Below are 19517 nucleotides of genomic sequence, written 5' to 3'. Positions count from 1 at the left end.
AATGGCTAGATTGTGGGCCTGAGCGTGTGACAGCATATTGATAGCAGAATTCACAGAATGCCATAGTAAGTGGGAGCATAGAAAGGACACAGCATACCTAATTTCAGATCAGGAAACAACTGATACTAAGTAAGTCATCTTTAGGCCCCTTTCACACTTGTGCAACTTGTCATGTGTAAGATTCTGGTACCTCTGGTACCCTTATTTTCCACTTTTCTTTCAAATATGCGTCCCACCTTTCTAATTAGGTGGTACGCATACACCTTTAAGACGGATGACGTCATCGCCGAGCGCCGCAGAGCGGCTATTTCAACCGCCGGCGTTCTCTCTCACATCGTTCGGTTAACCTGCCGTGTGTCCACATGCTTACAAGCTTACCTTGCTACCGGAACCTCCAGCTATTCCCTTTTACTTGGAAACAGACCGGAACCTCGCTACCGATCCCTGTATCTCGCTACTGGATCACTCCCTTACTACTGGACCCTGCTACTACTAACTTTACTAGTGATAAGTACCCCACAGGGGAATCCTCCATAACCTTACTTACACTATCTACCTCTGCACATAAGGACTGTTACTATCTATGCATACTAAATCTATCATCTGCAATGTTACATAGATTGCTAGCTCTTGAGTCTACTACCATCTATCCTTGCACTGGGTTAGTCTATCCTGTATTTGTCATCTGCTGTCCTTACCACCTGTTACCATACTCGATTACTAACCTATCTGCATTCTACCTAATACCATCTAATACTCTCCTGAACATTTCTATCAAGTGCTTACCATCTCTGTCACTGTTCACACCTGTCCCTTCAGCACATCATCTTCATATTATCATATACATCCTATCACTCCAGGAACATCTTATTGAGTGTGTATATCTGTATGCTGAAGCTGACAAGCCCACAGTGATGAGTCTGGAGAGTTGGATCTGGTTATTCAACACATCTCTACATGACTACTGAGTGGAGATTCTGCAGCTGCAAATCCAGCCTACTACAAAAACGCAGGAGCGTTACATCATGCAACTTTGGACATTAGAGTTGCACGACATGTTGTTTCCCATGTTTTCCAATGATACCCATTTATATATGCGCAACTTAAAGTTGCAGCAACTTCTAAGTAGTTCATGCACTACTTTGGTCCATCTTTCATGCAACTTGAGGGCCTTAGACTTCAATGTTAACCCTCAGAATTAGCATGAAAGTCATACCTGAATGTTATACAATGCAACTTGTGTGCAACAGTTGTCCATTAAAACTGGTCAAAGCCAAAGTCGTATCCAAGTTGCACCCATCCAAAGATGCGTCAAAGTTGCATCAAAGTTGCACTCCAAAGTCCGCGCAACTTTGGACTCGTAAAAGTGTGAAAGGGGCCTTAGTGTCCAATTCCAATTTTCTGGGCAAAGCACAATTAATTGTTCACTTTTTGTGATTTGAACATCATTGAATCAAGTTGCAAATGTAAGGCCAGGTAACAATGTAAAGGCCAAAATTACTTTAAATGCAAATAAATGTATCTAGTATTAGTAAAGGTTGCAGCAGTTTCAACTATACACTATATTTTCACATCAATGCCACATCATTGCCTGAACTCACAAAAGCGCTTCTGAAAGAATGCTCAAACATTCCCATAGACACACTCCTAAACCTTGTGGACAGCCTCCCCAGAATAGTTGAAGCTGTTATAGCTGCAAAGGGTGGGCCAACTCATTATTGAACTCTACGGACTGGGACATGTGCGTGTAAAGGCAGGTGTCCCAATACTTTTGGTAATATAGTGTATGTTTGCATATAGTTTTTATATTTTTGGAAATAGATTTTCTATTTCAATTATCTCAAGTGGATGTTGGGACCCAGGAGGAGCCTGCATTTGGCCGCAATGTACTGCAGGCAGCTATGTAGATCTTTTGTGGTCTGATGGCAGTATTTATGGTGTCCCCCTCCCCTCAAATGCATTGCTATGGGACGTCCCATATAGTAATGAATATGATTCTGTGTCCCATGATGTACGATAAAGAAATATGGATTTTTTCTACAGCTTACCTGTGAAATCCATTTCTTGGAGTATATCACGGGACACAGAGGTCCCTCCCCTCTTGTATGGGGTATTTATTGCTTGCTACAAAACTGAGGTACTTCCTGTGTAGGATGGGTTATATAGGGGGACTTCCTGTCTGATTGGTTTCCAGTGTCCATTCACCTGAAGGTGGCCTATAACCCATATAGTAAAGAATATGGCTCTGTGTCCCGTGATGTACTCCAAGAAATTGATTTTACAGGTAAGCTGTAGAAAAAAATCCATATTTCTTTATCGTACATCACGGGACACAGAACTTGTCAAAAACTTGTCTCTTGTTTTTATAACTTTTTGTACACTTTTTTGGTGAATGGGTAGGGGTACTACAGTATCTCACAGAAGTGAGTACGCCCCTCACATTTTTGTAAATATTTTATTATATCTTTTCATGTGACAACACGGAAGAAATTATACTTTGCTACAATGTAAAGTAGTGAGTATACAGCTTGTATAACAGTGTAAATTTGCTGTCCCCTCAAAATAACTCAACACACAGACATTAATGTCTAGACCACTTGCAATAAAAGTGAGTACACCCCTAAGTGAAAATGTCCAATTAGCCATTTTCCCTCCCCGGTGTCATGTTATTTGTTAGTGTTACAAGGTGTGAATAGGGAGCAGGTGTGTTAAATTTGGTGTTATCGCTCTCACTCTCTCCTACTGGTCACTGGAAGTTCAACATGGCAGTACATAAAGGTGGCCTAGGCTATAAGAAGATTGACAAGACCCTGAAACTCAGCAGCAGCACAGTGGCCAAGACCATACAGCGGTTTAACAGGACACATTCCACTCAGAACAGGCCTCGCCATGGTCGACCAAAGAAGTTGAGTGTACATGCTCAGCATCATATCCAGAGGTTGTCTTTGAGAAATAGATGTATGAGTACTGCCAGCCATTGCTGCAGAGGTTGAAGGGGTCAGTGCTCAGACCATACGCTGCACACTGCATCAAATTGGTCTGCGTGGCTGACGTCCCAGAAGGAAGCCTCTTCTAAAGATAATGCACAAGAAAGCCTGTAAACAGTTTGCTGAAGACAAGCAGACTAAGGACATGGATTACTGTAACCATGTCTTGGGGTCTGATGAGACCAAGATAAACTTATTTGGTTCAGATGGTGTCAGGCGTGTGTGAGGTGTATAAAAGACAAGTGTGTCTGGCCTATAAGTCAAGAATGGTGATGGGAGTGTCATGGTCTGTGGCTGTATGAGTCATGCTGGTGTAACGTGAGAATTACCTACCCCGTGAGAAAAACCTACCCCTCGTCACTTCCGGCCAGGAACAGCTGAGCAGCGCAGCAGTGCGCATGCTCACAGCCCCGGATACCTAATGGAAGAGCTGAGGATCAGACTAGTGCGCATGCGCACTAGTCTGAAACGATCTCGGTGTCCGTTAAAAAAACCTACCGACGCGGCGGTGACATAAAATAGCTTGGCTGCACTATGAGTCATCTCCGCTCCTGTCCCGGTCACTTCCCTGATCTTGGCTAGTAAATATAAAAGCGGCTGGCGGCTCCGTGATTTATCTTTTCATACAGCCGCCGCCGCTTTTATATTTAGTAGCCGAGAGCAGGGAAGTGACCGGGACAGGAGCGGAGATGACTCATAGTGCTGCACAGCTGTTTTAATGTAACTGCTCGCGTTACACAGACTGCCGTGAACCGGAAGTGACGAGGGTAGGTTTTTCTCATGGGTAGGTAATTCTCACGGAACACCGGCACTAGGGAGCTACAGTTCATTGAGGGAAACATGAATGCCAACATGTAATGTGACATACTGAAGCAGAGCATGATCCCCTCCCTGCGGAGACTGGGTATTCCAACATGATAACGACCCCAAACACACCTCCAAGACAAACACTGCCTTGCTAAAGAAGCTGAGGGTAAAGGTGATGGACTGGCCAAGCATGTCTCCAGACCTTAACCCTATTGAGCATCTGTGGGGTATCCTCAAACGAAAGGTGGAGGAGCGCAAGGTCTCCAACATCCACCAGCTCCGTGATGTCATCATGGAGGAGTGGAAGAGGACTCCAGTGGCAACCTGTGAAGCTCTGTGAACTCCATGCCCCTGAGGGTTAAGGTAGTGCTGGAAAATAATGGTGGCCACACAAAATATTGACACTTTGGGTCCAATCCATTTTCACTTAGGAGTGTACTCACTTTTGTTGCCAGCGGTTTAGACGTTAATGGCTGCGTGTTGAGTTATTTTGAGGGGACAGCAAATTTACACACTTACACTGTACACTCACTACTTTACATTGTAGCAAAGTGTTATTTCTTCAGCGTTTTCACATGAAAAGATATAATAAAATATCTACAAAAAAAGTGAGGAGTGTACTCACTTTTGTGAGATACTGTATGTATACCCAATACTCATTCACATAGGGGTGAGGTCGAGATCTGGGGGCCCCCTTGTCAAAGGGGGCTTCCATATTCTGATAAGCCCCCCCGACCGCAAACTTCACAACCACCGGCCACAACATCAAATCACCCACCCCCCCCATGTTGAGGGCATATGACCTGGTATGGTTCAGAAGGGGGGGTGCTCGCTCGTCCCTCCCCTTTTCCTGATGTACCAGGCTGTATGCCTGGATAAGGGTTGGTATAATTTTTTTTTTGTGGGGGGGGGGGGGCCCACGCAGTTGTTTTCTTTATTTTTTTAACCGCCATCGGTTGTTAAGGACACTGTGGCTGGCTTCCCTGCCCCTCTCCTTAACAATCAGTTTACACTGCGCCCTGATTGGGCAAAGCTTTGCCCAATCAAGACGCAGAATGCATTGTGGAGCGCTTAGTGCATTGCAGGGTGTTCGAGGGGGGCGAACACCCAGCCAACACCCTGCAAATTCGTGTGTTCGGCACATGGCCGAACAGGCAAATGTTCGGCCCAAACTCATGCTTGGCCTGAACTGTTCGCCCATCCCTAGAAAGCGCCAAAGGGCCGCAGATTGGTTACCAGGGTTGTATAATCTCCCGCTAAAGTAAGTACCACATCTAATTATTACCTAGGGCCGCCATAAAGTATACTGCAACCCTTATATATGCAAAACACCATTAGATTATGCATCCTAGGTTCTGTATCTGTATATTTCTCTACATTTTCACTACTATCTTTCTCAAAAATGATATAGAGTCTGTAAATAAATACTCTTGTTCTCATTCATTAGGCATTTTGATGTCCAATGGACATGTGTGGAAACAACAGAGACGTTTTGGACTGATGACTCTGAGGAATTTGGGACTTGGAAAACGTGGACTAGAGTCTCGGATACAAGATGAAGCTCAGTACATGTTAGAGTCTTTTAGAGCCCAAAAAGGTCAGTGTACTAGTTTTGCACCTACGTAAACTATGCTTTTTTAAGACCACCACCTGATTTTTTATTCTATAGAATTCCTTTATCTGTAGGTAAATATCTGCACTTTTGTTCTTGTCTATACCCCCACCAACACCATCGAGCAAAACCATGAAAACAGTGAAAAAAATAAGAAAGGTGTACTTGAATAAGCAAGTGTAAAGGTGTTAACAGAAGTAAAAAGTGATTTTTGGTAAAACTGATTTTGCCATGAAATTACTGGTTGATATTTTGCTAAAGCAGAATCAAACAATTACCCTTTTTGGTGCATGTGATTGTTATTTTTGTACTTTTGGAAAAAAGGTAAAAGACCATTGGCAAATGAACTGCACACAAGACATTGACATTAATATACCCAAAGGAAAGTAAATACAGGACTTAGAGTGTTTACATTTCTGAATATAAATGCAACATATATATATAGTATCCTAACTACTGATCCCTGCAACTAGCAAAACATCAACACATAAACATACACTATATTGTTAAAAGTATTGGGATGCCTGCCTTTCCACGCATATTAACTTTAATGGCATCCCAGTCTTAGTGTGTAGGGTTCAATATTAGGTTGATCTACCCTTTGCAGCCATAACAGCTTCAACTCTTCTGGGAAGGCTGTCCACAAGGTTTAGGAGTGTGTTTATTGGAATGTTTGACCATTCTTCCAGAAGCACATTTGTGAGGTCAGGCACTGATGTGGACGAGAAGGCCTGGCTTGCAGCCTCTGCTCTAATTCATCCCAAAGGTGTTCTGTCGGTTTGAGGTCAGGACTCTGTGCAGTATGGTCAAGTTCCTTTATCCCAAACTTGCTCATCCACGTCTTTATGGACCTTTGTTTGTGCACTGCTGCGCAGTCATGTTGGAACAGGAAGGCGTCATCCTCAATCTGTTCCCACAAAATTGGGAGCATGAAATTGTCCAAAATGTCTTGGTATGCTGACACCTTAAGAGTTCCCTTCACTGGAACAAAGGGGCCAAGACAACTCCACACCATAATCCCCCCTCCACATGATGATTTGGAACAGTGCACAAAGCAAGGTCCAGAAAGACATGAATGAGAGAGTTTGGGGTGGAGGAACTTGACTGACGGGCACAGAGTCCTAACCTCAACCCGATAGAACACCTTTGGGACGAATTAGAGCGGCGATTGTGAGTCAGGCCTTCTCGTTCAACATCAGTGTCTGACCTCACAAATGCGCTTCTGGAAGAATGGTCAAATATTCCCATAGACACACTCCTAAACCTTGTGGATAGTCTTCCCAGAAGAGTTGAAGCTGTTAAAGTTGCAAAGGGTGGACCAACTCAATATTGAACTCTACGGACTAAGACTGGGATGCCATTAAAGTTCATGTCCATCTAAAGGCAGGTGTCCCAATATTTTTGCCTTAGGGTAACTCTCCTGCATGTTTGGTTTGCCTTCACAGGCGGAAGCAAACATAACATTCCCCGGACGAAGGTCTGAACCAACGAATGGAAAGCGATCGGTTCCTGGAAGAAAACCGATAAGGCTGAAATCTGCCCTTTGATAGTGCTCAAGGCTAACTTCAAATCTACTCCTGCTTGAAGGAAAGCTAGAATTCTCCAGATGATATAATTGTGGGGATGCCATTTCCTGGCCTCACACCAGGCAATGTAGGATTTCCAGACTCTGTAATAAATGTTTCTAGATACTGTTTTTCTAGCATTTATCAGTGTATGAACTGCAAAGCCAGATACACCCTGCTCCTTCAAGATTAGGGCTTCAATAGCCAAGCCCTCCAATTTAGAGATTATACAGCAGGGTGGAATTTCAGACCTTGAAAGAGTAGGTCCGGACGCAGTGGAAGGGCTCAAGGCCTCGTCACTGCCAATTTCTGGATTTGTGCAAACCAAACCCTCCTCCACCATGCCAGAGCTACCAGAATCACTGTTTTTTCCTCTAGCTGGATTCTGCGCAATAGAAGAGGTATAAGCTGCACCAGAAGAAAGGCATATATCAGGAAATACTCCTCCCAAGGAGTCAAAAAAAGCATCCACTCCGACTGCGAGTGGATCCCTGGTCCTGGACACAAATTTCTTCAACTTGTTGTTGAACCTGGACACCAACAGATCTATGTCTGGTACCCCCCAGTGTAGGCAGATTTATTGAAAAACCTTGGAGTTTAAGGACCATTTCCCCGGAAACATCTGTTGACGACTCAAAAAGTCTGCCTGCCAGTTCTCTATGGCCAGAATAAAAACTGCTGCTGTCAGGCATGGCACAAACTTCTCTGCCCAAGACAGGATGAAGTCCACCTCTTTATGGGCTTACCGACTCCTTGTGCCTCCTTAATGAAGATTGTACCCTGACAGGATGATCCCGAAGCCTGGACTCAAGAATTTCAAAGCCCGACTGACTGCTCGGATTTCCAAAATTTTGATGGGGAGACTTCTCTAGCCAAGACCATTTCCCCCTGGACAGTGGCTTCCTCCAGAACTGCTCCCCAGCCCGAGAGACTAGCATCTGTAGTGACTAATTTCCAAGTCACTGGAAGAAAGGATTTCCCTTTCTCTAGATCTCTTGTCAACAACCACCAATTTAGACTCTGACGTACTCTTGGTACCAGAGACATGGATCGGTCCAGAGACTGAACCTTTCTTTTCCAGGTAGACAGAATGGTGTTCTGTAAGGGTCTGCCATGCAAATGAGCATTGGGGATTGCCTTGAATGCGGACACCATCTTCCCCAGTAACATCATGCGAAGGCGTATATAAGGATATCTCAGCCTTACTACGGACCGAACCTGATTTATCAGGTCTGCGACCTTTCTTGCCTGTGCTGTGTCCACAAGAAGACCCAGATATTTTAGACGCTGGACCGGCTGTATTGCTGATTTTACCAAGTTCAGTATCAAACCCAGACGTTCTAAGAACTGTACTGTCTGATGGACATTTTGGCTTTGAGCCGAAGCCGATTGATCTATTAGTAATAGATCATCCAGATATCCTAATATAGAAATCCCTCAAGACCTTAGAACAGCCAATACTGGAGCTAGGATCTTTGTGAAAACTCTTAGAGCTGTGGCTAACCGGAAGGGCAGGGCCACAAACTGAAAATGACGGCTCTCTATTGCAAAGTGTAGGAACCTTTGATGAGCCTGAAATATAGGCACGTGAAGATATGCATCCTTAAAATCTATGGATTCTAGAAATTCCTCTCCTTGCAGGGAGGCTATGACTGAATGAATTGACTCCATCCGGAAAGTATGAACGTTCAGAAACTGGTTTAAAGCTTTAAGATCCAGAATTGGTCTCACATCCCCATTTGGTTTGGGGACTATGAACAGGTTTGAGTAAAAACCCTTGAACTTTTCGTCCTCCGGAATCTCCACTATCACTTTTTGAGCCTTCAGCTGGTCCAAAGCCAGAAAGAGAGACCTTATTTTTAGAGGATCTGTCGGTAAACTTTACCTTATAAACCGGGAATACGGGAACACCCAAAATTCCAGTTTGTACCCCTGTGAAATGGTGGAGATAACCCAGTTGTCTTGGATTGATTCCACCCAAACCTTTGAGAACTGCTGCAGCCTTTCCCCCACCCATGTGAGTGGGGATGCCTCTTCACAGAGAGGGCTTAGTAGAAGTCTTGGCTGATTTATCGGCCCAGGGCTTTTTCTGACCCTGCCCTGAAGGCTTGGTTCCGGATCCAGATGGTTAAGGCCGTCGCCACTGTCTGTAAGTAGAAGCACTGGTATTATGAGTGCTGGGGATTTTGAAAGACGGACGCTTGCTGTTCCTTTTTACGGGTAGCAACGTACTCTCCCCCCCCCCCGAGATCTTTTGGATATACTTATCCAGATCATCACCAAAAAGACGTTCTCCCTGAAAAGAGAAGCCAGCCAGTAATTGTTTACATAGTAATTCCGCAGAGCAATTTTTTAACCAAAGGATTTTGCGCATATGCACCGATATCAGAGCAAATCGTGACATTTGCCTTATGGAGTCCATAAGAGCATCCACTGCAAAACATAAAGTGCGAGATAGATCTGACAGATCTTCCACAGACTCTCCTTGTCACGATTACTGGGTCAGGCTCAGAGTCCAGTCACGGGAAGCAGCACAACTGTGGTCAACAAGCAGGGTCTGGTACACAAGAGATCAGCCGGAGTGAGGAAACAAGCAGAAGAGTAGTCGTAGTCTTAGCCAATGATCAGTACACAAGCAGTGAAGAGCAAAATGGCAGCAGGCAGAGGCGATGTCCTGGAACGTAGCTGGAGGTCGGTACACAAGTAGAAGATTTGGGAGGATGAAGCACACTAAGCCAGATCTTGGCAAAAGCACAATAATCTGGCATCAGATAATCTTTCCACATCAGGTTTAAATAGGAAGTTCAAAGGAGTGGCCAAAGGTTCAGAGTTCACAGGAGGCTGGGAAAGGAACTAGACAGGAAACTGGACAACGTCTAGGTCACCACATAGATCTAGAATGCATAGATATCAGCTGCTGGATAGCTCAGCAAGAAGAAGCACTGCCAGATTTGACCTGGGTTCAAATCTGGGCCCTGACAGTATGCTCCTCCTTCCAGGATGACCACAGGGCATCTCAGGACTAGGGATGATCGAACGGTTCGGGTCGACCATCGGTTCGACCCGAACATTGGATGTTCGATATTCGGCCGAATACCGAACTTTTTGCGGCAAAAGTTCGGTATTCGGCCACCAGAACCGCCCAAAATGCACTGGGACAGGAACTGGGCTTTAAAAGCCCGTGATTGGCCCAGAAACGTCTGCAAAAGCCAATGAGGGGGCAGGAGTCTCCTAGGAACGTGATTGGAGTGACTACGGGGACCAGAGGCCAATCAGGAGTGAATACGCCCCACACTATATAAGATGGCCCCGCCTAACCCCTAGCACAGTTATCCAGAGCCTGTTGAAGAGAGTTGAAGCAGTTCTGTCTGACTCCTGCTTGCTACACTACATTTCCTACATATCGAGTGGTTCTAAAGCTCCATATAGCAGAATTGTATTTAGCTTACAGCCAGTGTAGTTAGATACAGCGATTGTGCTGGTTCTTAGAGTTAAAAAAAAAAAAAAAAAAAAAAAACTTAAGGGACAGTGTCAGTCTTCTGCTGTATGGAGCTTTCTATTTAGTGGAAAGGGATATCTAGTGTAGTTAGGGAACTTTGTACTACATTAGTTAGATTTGAAAATTTAGTTTCTGTAGGGAAAGTGTGAGGGTTCTGTTTAGTGAGCACGTGGCACAGTGCTGCTGTATCACAGCAGGTATACGTGCTTGCTAGGCAGCAAAATACAGTGACAACTTAACGCCTGTTGTTCAAAGCGTTAGGTGCACTGTACAAAAGCCTTTGCAACTGTGCGTGACACGCAACTGCTGTGCTGTATCCAGCGACAACTGTGGGTCGCATAGCAGTGTGCGTTTTTCACCGCACACAGTTGCCAACGCATCAGTGACAACCTAACGCCTGTTGTTCAAAGCGTTAGGTCCACTGTGCAAAAGGCTTTGCTACTGTGCGTGAACCGCAACTGCTGTGCTGTATCCAGCGACAACTGTGGGTCGCATAGCAGTGTGCGTTTTTCACCGCACACAGTTGCCAACGCATCAGTGACAACTTAACGCCTGTTGTTCAAAGCGTTAGGTGCACTGTACAAAAGCCTTTGCAACTGTGCGTGACACGCAACTGCTGTGCTGTATCCAGCGACAACTGTGGGTCGCATAGCAGTGTGCGTTTTTCACCGCACACAGTTGCCAACGCATCAGTGACAACCTAACGCCTGTTGTTCAAAGCGTTAGGTCCACTGTGCAAAAGGCTTTGCTACTGTGCGTGAACCGCAACTGCTGTGCTGTATCCAGCGACAACTGTGGGTCGCATAGCAGTGTGCGTTTTTCACCGCACACAGTTGCCAACGCATCAGTGACAACCTAACGCCTGTTGTTCAAAGCGTTAGGTCCACTGTGCAAAAGGCTTTGCTACTGTGCGTGAACCGCAACTGCTGTGCTGTATCCAGCGACAACTGTGGGTCGCATAGCAGTGTGCGTTTTTCACCGCACACAGTTGCCAACGCATCAGTGACAACTTAACGCCTGTTGTTCAAAGCGTTAGGTGCACTGTACAAAAGCCTTTGCAACTGTGCGTGACACGCAACTGCTGTGCTGTATCCAGCGACAACTGTGGGTCGCATAGCAGTGTGCGTTTTTCACCGCACACAGTTGCCAACGCATCAGTGACAACCTAACGCCTGTTGTTCAAAGCGTTAGGTCCACTGTGCAAAAGGCTTTGCTACTGTGCGTGAACCGCAACTGCTGTGCTGTATCCAGCGACAACTGTGGGTCGCATAGCAGTGTGCGTTTTTCACCGCACACAGTTGCCAACGCATCAGTGACAACCTAACGCCTGTTGTTCAAAGCGTTAGGTCCACTGTGCAAAAGGCTTTGCTACTGTGCGTGAACCGCAACTGCTGTGCTGTATCCAGCGACAACTGTGGGTCGCATAGCAGTGTGCGTTTTTCACCGCACACAGTTGCCAACGCATCAGTGACAACCTAACGCCTGTTGTTCAAAGCGTTAGGTCCACTGTGCAAAAGGCTTTGCTACTGTGCGTGAACCGCAACTGCTGTGCTGTATCCAGCGACAACTGTGGGTCGCATAGCAGTGTGCGTTTTTCACCGCACACAGTTGCCAACGCATCAGTGACAACTTAACGCCTGTTGTTCAAAGCGTTAGGTGCACTGTACAAAAGCCTTTGCAACTGTGCGTGACACGCAACTGCTGTGCTGTATCCAGCGACAACTGTGGGTCGCATAGCAGTGTGCGTTTTTCACCGCACACAGTTGCCAACGCATCAGTGACAACCTAACGCCTGTTGTTCAAAGCGTTAGGTCCACTGTGCAAAAGGCTTTGCTACTGTGCGTGAACCGCAACTGCTGTGCTGTATCCAGCGACAACTGTGGGTCGCATAGCAGTGTGCGTTTTTCACCGCACACAGTTGCCAACGCATCAGTGACAAATATGCCTGGTAGACCAAGAAAAGGCATACGTGGCCCTGCTGCGGAAAGGGGCACAGCTTCTAGGGTGTCTAGAGGCAGGGGTGGACGTGGTGGTCAGTCCTCAGCCAGGCCACCATTTGGATTGTTCTCCGGCAGTGGCCAAGCTATACGTCCACAGTATGTACAGGAGGTGGTGGACTATATGAACAAACCCTCATCATCGGCATCATCTGCAACTACAGTGACCCAGGCAGAGAAAAGTGGTCAGTCTTCTGCAGTTGTCAGAACAAATACAGATGAGTCCATGTCCACCTCATGTCCTCCCTTAGACCCAATTTCAGACATGGCAGAGGAGTCAGCTGAGCTGTTTGACCACAGTGTCGGCCATCTACTCCAGCCTGATGCTCAGTCCTTTATGGAGTCTGATGTTGGGTCTGAGTTTGAGGAGGAGGCAGAGCAAACAAGAGGGGAGAGCAGACGGCCCGCTCCATCTAAGGCCGCACCTGTTGTCTCCCAGGCCAGGCCTGATGCTCAGTCTTTGATAGAATCAGATGTTGGGTCTGAGGTTGAGGAGGAGGCAGAGCAAACAAGAGGGGAGAGCAGACGGCCCGCTCCATCTAAGGCCGCACCTGTTGTCTCCCAGGCCAGGCCTGATGCTCAGTCTTTGATGGAGTCAGATGTTGGGTCTGAGGTTGAGGAGGAGGCAGAGCAAGCAAGAGGGGAGAGCAGACGGCCTACTCCATCTAAGGCCGCACCTGTTGTCTCCCGGGCCACTATACACACCTCATCTTGCTGGGCCTTTTTTGAGACATCCCATGCAGATAAAACAGTTGCGATCTGCAAGATTTGTAAGAAGGGTATAAAACGTGGCAAAAATGTCAACCACCTGGGTACAAGCTGCCTAAACAGGCATTTGACAACCCACCACTCGGCCCGTTGGCAGGAGCATTTAAAGAACCCACAAAAGGGCCAAAGATTGGTCAGTCGGCCTCCTAGTTCTCCTCGCGCTCCTCCTCATGCTCCATCTGCTCCACCTGCACATCAGTCTGTTCCTGGCCCTGCTATAGTCACTCGTCACCTGTTGGCAGCCTCCACTGGCAGGGATGATGATATAGCAGGCAGTGTCGCATCTACCTCCAGCACACCACCAGCTGTATCATCTAGACGCCAAATTTCGATTCCACACATGCTGGAACGAAAAAAAATGTATACTCCCCGCCACCCACATGCCCAGCGTCTAAACAGTAGTTTGGCTAAACTACTGGCTCTGCAACTATTACCATTTAACCTGGTAGAGTCTGCTCCCTTCCGTGACTTCGCAAAATGTGCAGTTCCACAGTGGCAGGTGCCAAGTCGGCATTACTTTTCCCGTAAGGCCCTGCCATCCCTATACCAACATGTGGAAGGCAATGTAGTGTCATCCCTGGCCAAGTCAGTCAGCCGTAAGATACACTTGACGGCTGACACTTGGTCAAGCAAACATGGGCAGGGACGGTACATTTCTGTCACTGCTCACTGGGTGACACTGCTTGCCAGTGGAAGGGATTGTAGCCAGGGCTCGGTGCTGCAGCCAGTGTTGCCCCCACGTCTGCAAACAGCTGGTGGTGTCGCTGATCCGGGTAGATCGATCACTTCTACCCCCTCCTGCTCCTCCTCCTCTACCTCCTCCATGCCCTCCTCTGCAGAATGGTCCTTTGAATATGATGAGATACCACGTAAACGTTCAAAGGGCTATTCTATGTCTCAGGCCAAAAGGTGTCACGCAGTGCTGCAGCTTGTGTGTCTAGGGGACAGGCAGCACACTGCCCCTCAGATTCTTGGGGCTCTGCAGGCACAGGCCCAGAGGTGGTTGACACCACGCCAGCTGCAGCCAGGGATGGTGGTTACTGATAATGGGTCAAACCTCCTGGCCGCCCTTCGTCAGGGAAAGTTAACCCATGTGCCATGCCTGGCGCATGTCCTGAATCTCGTGGTACAGCGGTTTTTGAACTCGTACCCGGGAATGCAGGATGTGCTAAGGATGGCAAGAAGGGTGTGCAGTCACTTCAGGCGGTCGTACAGTGCCACTGCACGTTTGGCCGAAGTGCAGCGCGAGTTTCACCTGCCGGTACACCGCCTCATCTGTGACATGCCCACCCGCTGGAACTCCACCTTGGCTATGCTGCAGCGCCTGTACACGCAGCAGAGGGCCCTCAATGAATACCTATGCGAGTACGGCACCAGCACTGGCTCTGCGCGCCTGGGCTTCTTTTCACCACGGCAGTGGCTTTTGATTAAGGATGCATGCGCTGTCCTCTCGCCATTTGAGGAGGCCACAAGGATGGTCAGCCGGGACAGCGCATGCATCAGTGACACCCTACCGGTACTGTTTTTGTTGGAGCACACTCTGCGTGGCATTATGGACAGGGCACTGGAGGCAGAGCAGCAGGAGGAAGAGGAGGACTTCCTTGCCTCTCAAGGCCCCCTTTATCCTGAGAATCCTGACCCCATTATGCCTAGCTCCCAGAGGCCCGAGCAGGATCCAGGGGTGGAAGAGGAGGAGGAGGACGATTCTGCGGGAACTTTTGCAGGGTTTGAGGAGGAGGAGGAGGAAGACATGCGGCAATCTGCAAGGCCTAGTTTGACTCCCTCGGGACACTTTGGAGTAGTACGTGGCTGGGAGGAGGAGGAGCCCGTTGAAGATAATGTCGTTATGAGTGACCCCGAGGAGTCAGCTTCTCAGGCCTTCGCTAATTTGCGACGCATGGGAAACATCATGCTCCAGAGCCTGCGAAAGGACCCCAGAATCAAGGCCATTAAAGAGACTAACCACTATTGGTTGGCCACCCTACTTGACCCCCGGTACAAGTGTAAAGTCTCGGAGCTTTTCCCATCCACCCATAGAGTCCACAGGATCAAATCCCTTGAGGACAGTCTCAAGAGGAATCTGGTGAACATGTTCCCCGACTCCCGTAGGGTGCAGGGGCGGGGACAACCTACCATGGATTCTACTGGTGGTCACGAGAGGAGCGTTGGAGAAGGCGTGCGGTTGACGGATGCCTTTCGGTCTTTTTTTAGTCCTCACCGCCCAGGCCTCTCAGCTGCCACATCGCATCGACAGCGTCTGCATCACATGGTGGACGATTACGTGAGGGCACAAAGTGACACAGAGGGCTTTTCATGTGACGAATCCGATCCACTGGCATACTGGGTCTTAAGATTAGACCACTGGCCAGAACTGGCCCAGTATGCCATGGAGTTGTTGGCCTGCCCTGCTTCCAGTGTCCTATCGGAACGGGCATTCAGCGCAGCAGGAGGATTCGTCACAGACCATCGAACTAGACTCTCCACCGACTCAGTCGACCGTTTGACATTCATTAAGATGAATCAGTCGTGGATATCAAGCTTTGATGCACCTGATGCAGACCTTGTAGACTAGGCTATCGTTGTGATGTGGCAGTTGAGCCTCAGTTTAAGCCTGGACCATGGTGCCACCCTCAAACCCTCCTCTCATTCTCTTTACGTTCACAGAACCTCATTTTGGTTATGACAAAAACGACAATGTTTGCGCACCTGTTCCACAGGTGCACACCTTTACAATTTTTGGGCCTCCTTCAACACCAGCTCTTTGGGGTTAAGGTGGGGAGGCTATGCTAAAACAAAAACGACAATGTTTGCGCACCTGTTCCACAGGTGCACACCTTTACAATTTTTGGGCCTCCTTCAACACCAGCTCTTTGGGGTTAAGGTGGGGAGGCTATGCTAAAACAAAAACGACAATGTTTGCGCACCTGTTCCACAGGTGCACACCTTTACAATTTTTGGGCCTCCTTCAACACCAGCTCTTTGGGGTTAAGGTGGGGAGGCTATGCTAAAACAAAAACTACCATGTTTGCGAACCTGTTCCACAGGTGCACACCTTTACAATTTTTGGGCCTCCTTCAACACCAGCTCTTTGGGGTTAAGGTGGGGAGGCTATGCTAAAACAAAAACGACAATGTTTGCGCACCTGTTCCACAGGTGCACACCTTTACAATTTTTGGGCCTCCTTCAACGCCAGCTCTTTGGGGTTAAGGTGGGGAGGCTATGCTAAAACAAAAACGACAATGTTTGCGCACCTGTTCCACAGGTGCACACCTTTACAATTTTTGGGCCTCCTTCAACACCAGCTCTTTGGGGTTAAGGTGGGGAGGCTATGCTAAACAAAAACGACAATGTTTGCGCACCTGTTCCACAGGTGCACACCTTTACAATTTTTGGGCCTCCTTCAACACCAGCTCTTTGGGGTTAAGGTGGGGAGGCTATGCTAAACAAAAACTACCATGTTTGCGAACCTGTTCCACAGGTGCACACCTTTACAATTTTTGGGCCTCCTTCAACACCAGCTCTTTGGGGTTAAGGTGGGGAGGCTATGCTAAACAAAAACTACCATGTTTGCGAACCTGTTCCACAGGTGCACACCTTTACAATTTTTGGGCCTCCTTCAACACCAGCTCTTTGGGGTTAAGGTGGGGAGGCTATGCTAAACAAAAACTACCATGTTTGCGAACCTGTTCCACAGGTGCACACCTTTACAATTTTTGGGCCTCCTTCAACACCAGCTCTTTGGGGTTAAGGTGGGGAGGCTATGCTAAACAAAAACTACCATGTTTGTGAACCTGTTCCACAGGTGCACACCTTTACAATTTTTGGGCCTCCTTCAACACCAGCTCTTTGGGGTTAAGGTGGGGAGGCTATGCTAAACAAAAACTACCATGTTTGTGAACCTGTTCCACAGGTGCACACCTTTACAATTTTTGGGCCTCCTTCAACACCAGCTCTTTGGGGTTAAGGTGGGGAGGCTATGCTAAACAAAAACTACCATGTTTGCGAACCTGTTCCACAGGTGCACACCTTTACAATTTTTGGGCCTCCTTCAAAGCCAGCTCTTTGGGGTTATGGTGGGGAGGCTCCGCCAACACCAAAACTACCATGTTTGCGCACCTGTTCCACAGGTGCACACCTTCATAATTTTTACGCCTTCTTCAACACCAGCTCTTTGGGCTTACAGTGGTATGGCTCCGCCAACACCCAAACAACAATTTTTGCGCACCTGTCACACAGATGCATATCATTGTAATTTTTTTCCTTACAAAGGCAATTATTGCTTTCATTACCAGCACTTTCATAGGGATATGGTGTCAAGGCATCGTCCGCACCACCAAATGCCCAATTTTTAAGCATCCTTTACTTCTATTCAAAGTCAAGAGACAACAGTATTCATCCAAAACATCTCTAATCTTGTTCACTCTGCACTACATTGTGGCCCCTACCCCTAACCCTCAATGTATCCGTGCATATATGTCTGTTTCTTGTAAGATTTCAAGTTAAAGTGCACCAAACACCATTTTACATGAAATAAAGTGCAATTACATACATCTTTGGACTTCTTGAAACATTTGGTAATAAAAGCCCCATTGTGGAAATACACCCGTTAATTATATGCACATTTAAAGAGACAGCACCTTTTTCCAAAAAAACCTCTAATCTTGTTCCCAGTGCACTGCATTATGTCCCCATCATACACATTGGCTGAGCCGTTGATTAGGAGCAAAAGAAAGGTGCGGTTAAGCAAAAAAGTCATTTTTGAAGGTTTGGTATGCTGTAATTCTGGTTCTGGACATGCTACAGAGCTGAAACTTCACAGGTACAACTTTTAGACCCCCCAGACACTAAATCCAAAGAAATCTCTTTTTTTTTTTTTTTTTTTTATTTTTTCAATAATTGGCTATCTATCAAAAACGACAATTTTTAAGAACTTTTTTTTGTGTGATTAATAGTCCCTGGGGCATGACCCAGAACCCTAGGCACTTTTTAGGGGCATTTATTGGGTTTTAGGGCTTAAAAATGGTGTTTTTTGATTACAGAAGTTCGGGTCCCATTGATTTCAATGGGGTTCTGAAATCCGAACCGAACTTTCGTGAAGTTCGGGTGTTCTGGTCGAACCGAACTTTTCAAAAGTTTGATCATCCCTACTCAGGACCAGGTTTAAGCAGAAACCTTTGATGGAACTCCCAAACCAGTGTAGGAGCATGGACATGCTCAGCAAGTTCCCAAGAATTTTCTTCAGGTCTGTATCCTTCCCATTTCACCAGGTACTGCAACTTGTTCCTGTGGATCCTGGAGTCAATTATTCCTTCTACAATAAATTCCTCTTCACCCTCAACAACCACAGGTGGGGGAGGAGGAAGGACTCTCCCAGGGAAGGAATTTTCATGGAAGGGTTTAAGTAAAGAAACATGAAAAACAGGATGGACTCTTATACTGTCAGGAAGTTTCAAGCGGAAAGTAACTGCATTAACTTGTGCCAGGATTTGAAAAGGTCCTATATACTTTGGCCCCAAATTAACAGATGGTAACTGAGTCCTGAGATTCTTTGTGGATAACCAGACCTTGTCTCCAACATGGAAAGACGGTATTTCTCTTCGACGTCTATCAGATGCTTTCTTGTAAGCCTCATGTGCCACCTTCAATGTTTCAAGCAATTTACTTTGAGTTTCCTGTAAAAGAGATAACCTCTCATTAACAGCAGGAATCGGTGTAGCAATAGGGAGGTCCAACATGGCAGAGCAGGAAATGTCATTAGCCCCATCAGAGAGTCGAATGGGAATTATACAGTGAGTGGGCGGAGCTTGTATAAGATTGCTGTCTTCAAGTATTGGAGAAACTGACTGAGCGATGGAACTAATTTGTTCAATGTCTATAACATCAGTTGCAGCAAGTGTTCTCCTTAGCTTATTTGGACAGTTAATAGCATAATGTCCAGAGTCCCCACAATAAAGGCATAAATTTTCAATCCGACATCTATCCTTTTCCTGAGTAGTGATACCCCTTCTAACAGAATCAATCTGCATAGGTTCAGGGTTACTGGAATCATGAAAAAACTTGAGAACTCTTCCGAGAAGTAAATGCGACGCTGATTAAGGAATCCTCTGTAAAGCCGGCGGTCGCCATTGAATTTTTGTGGAAGAGGCATTCGAGCACAGGACTCAGAACTTGTGCCATTTAGGGAACCAAGATCCAACACCTGTTTCTTTAAGTCCTGAATTGCCTCTTGTTGATCTTTCACCACAGTTTGCAGTTCTTTAAATTTTGCCTGATAAGTGACAT

General features: G+C 46.7%; 1 protein-coding gene across 2 annotated transcripts in view; it reads left to right on the top strand.

Annotated features, from left to right (window-relative positions):
* The window catches only part of LOC309543812 (cytochrome P450 2J4-like), a 90558-nt gene that overhangs the window by 23672 nt on the left and 47369 nt on the right, over positions 1–19517 (top strand). The window contains exon 3 of one of the 2 annotated variants that reach the window (XM_082242992.1): positions 5242–5391. The exons of the other annotated variant lie outside the window; for it this stretch is intronic. Within the exon in view, the coding sequence (XP_082099118.1) occupies positions 5242–5391 (150 nt within the window). The remainder of the gene's footprint in view (positions 1–5241; positions 5392–19517) is intronic. 2 annotated transcript variants of the gene reach the window in all.

Source organism: Pelophylax lessonae (assembly GCF_965119305.1).
Source record: "Pelophylax lessonae genome assembly, chromosome: 1".
NCBI lineage: Eukaryota > Metazoa > Chordata > Amphibia > Anura > Ranidae > Pelophylax > Pelophylax lessonae.
This window is presented reverse-complemented; position numbering and strand designations above follow the sequence as displayed.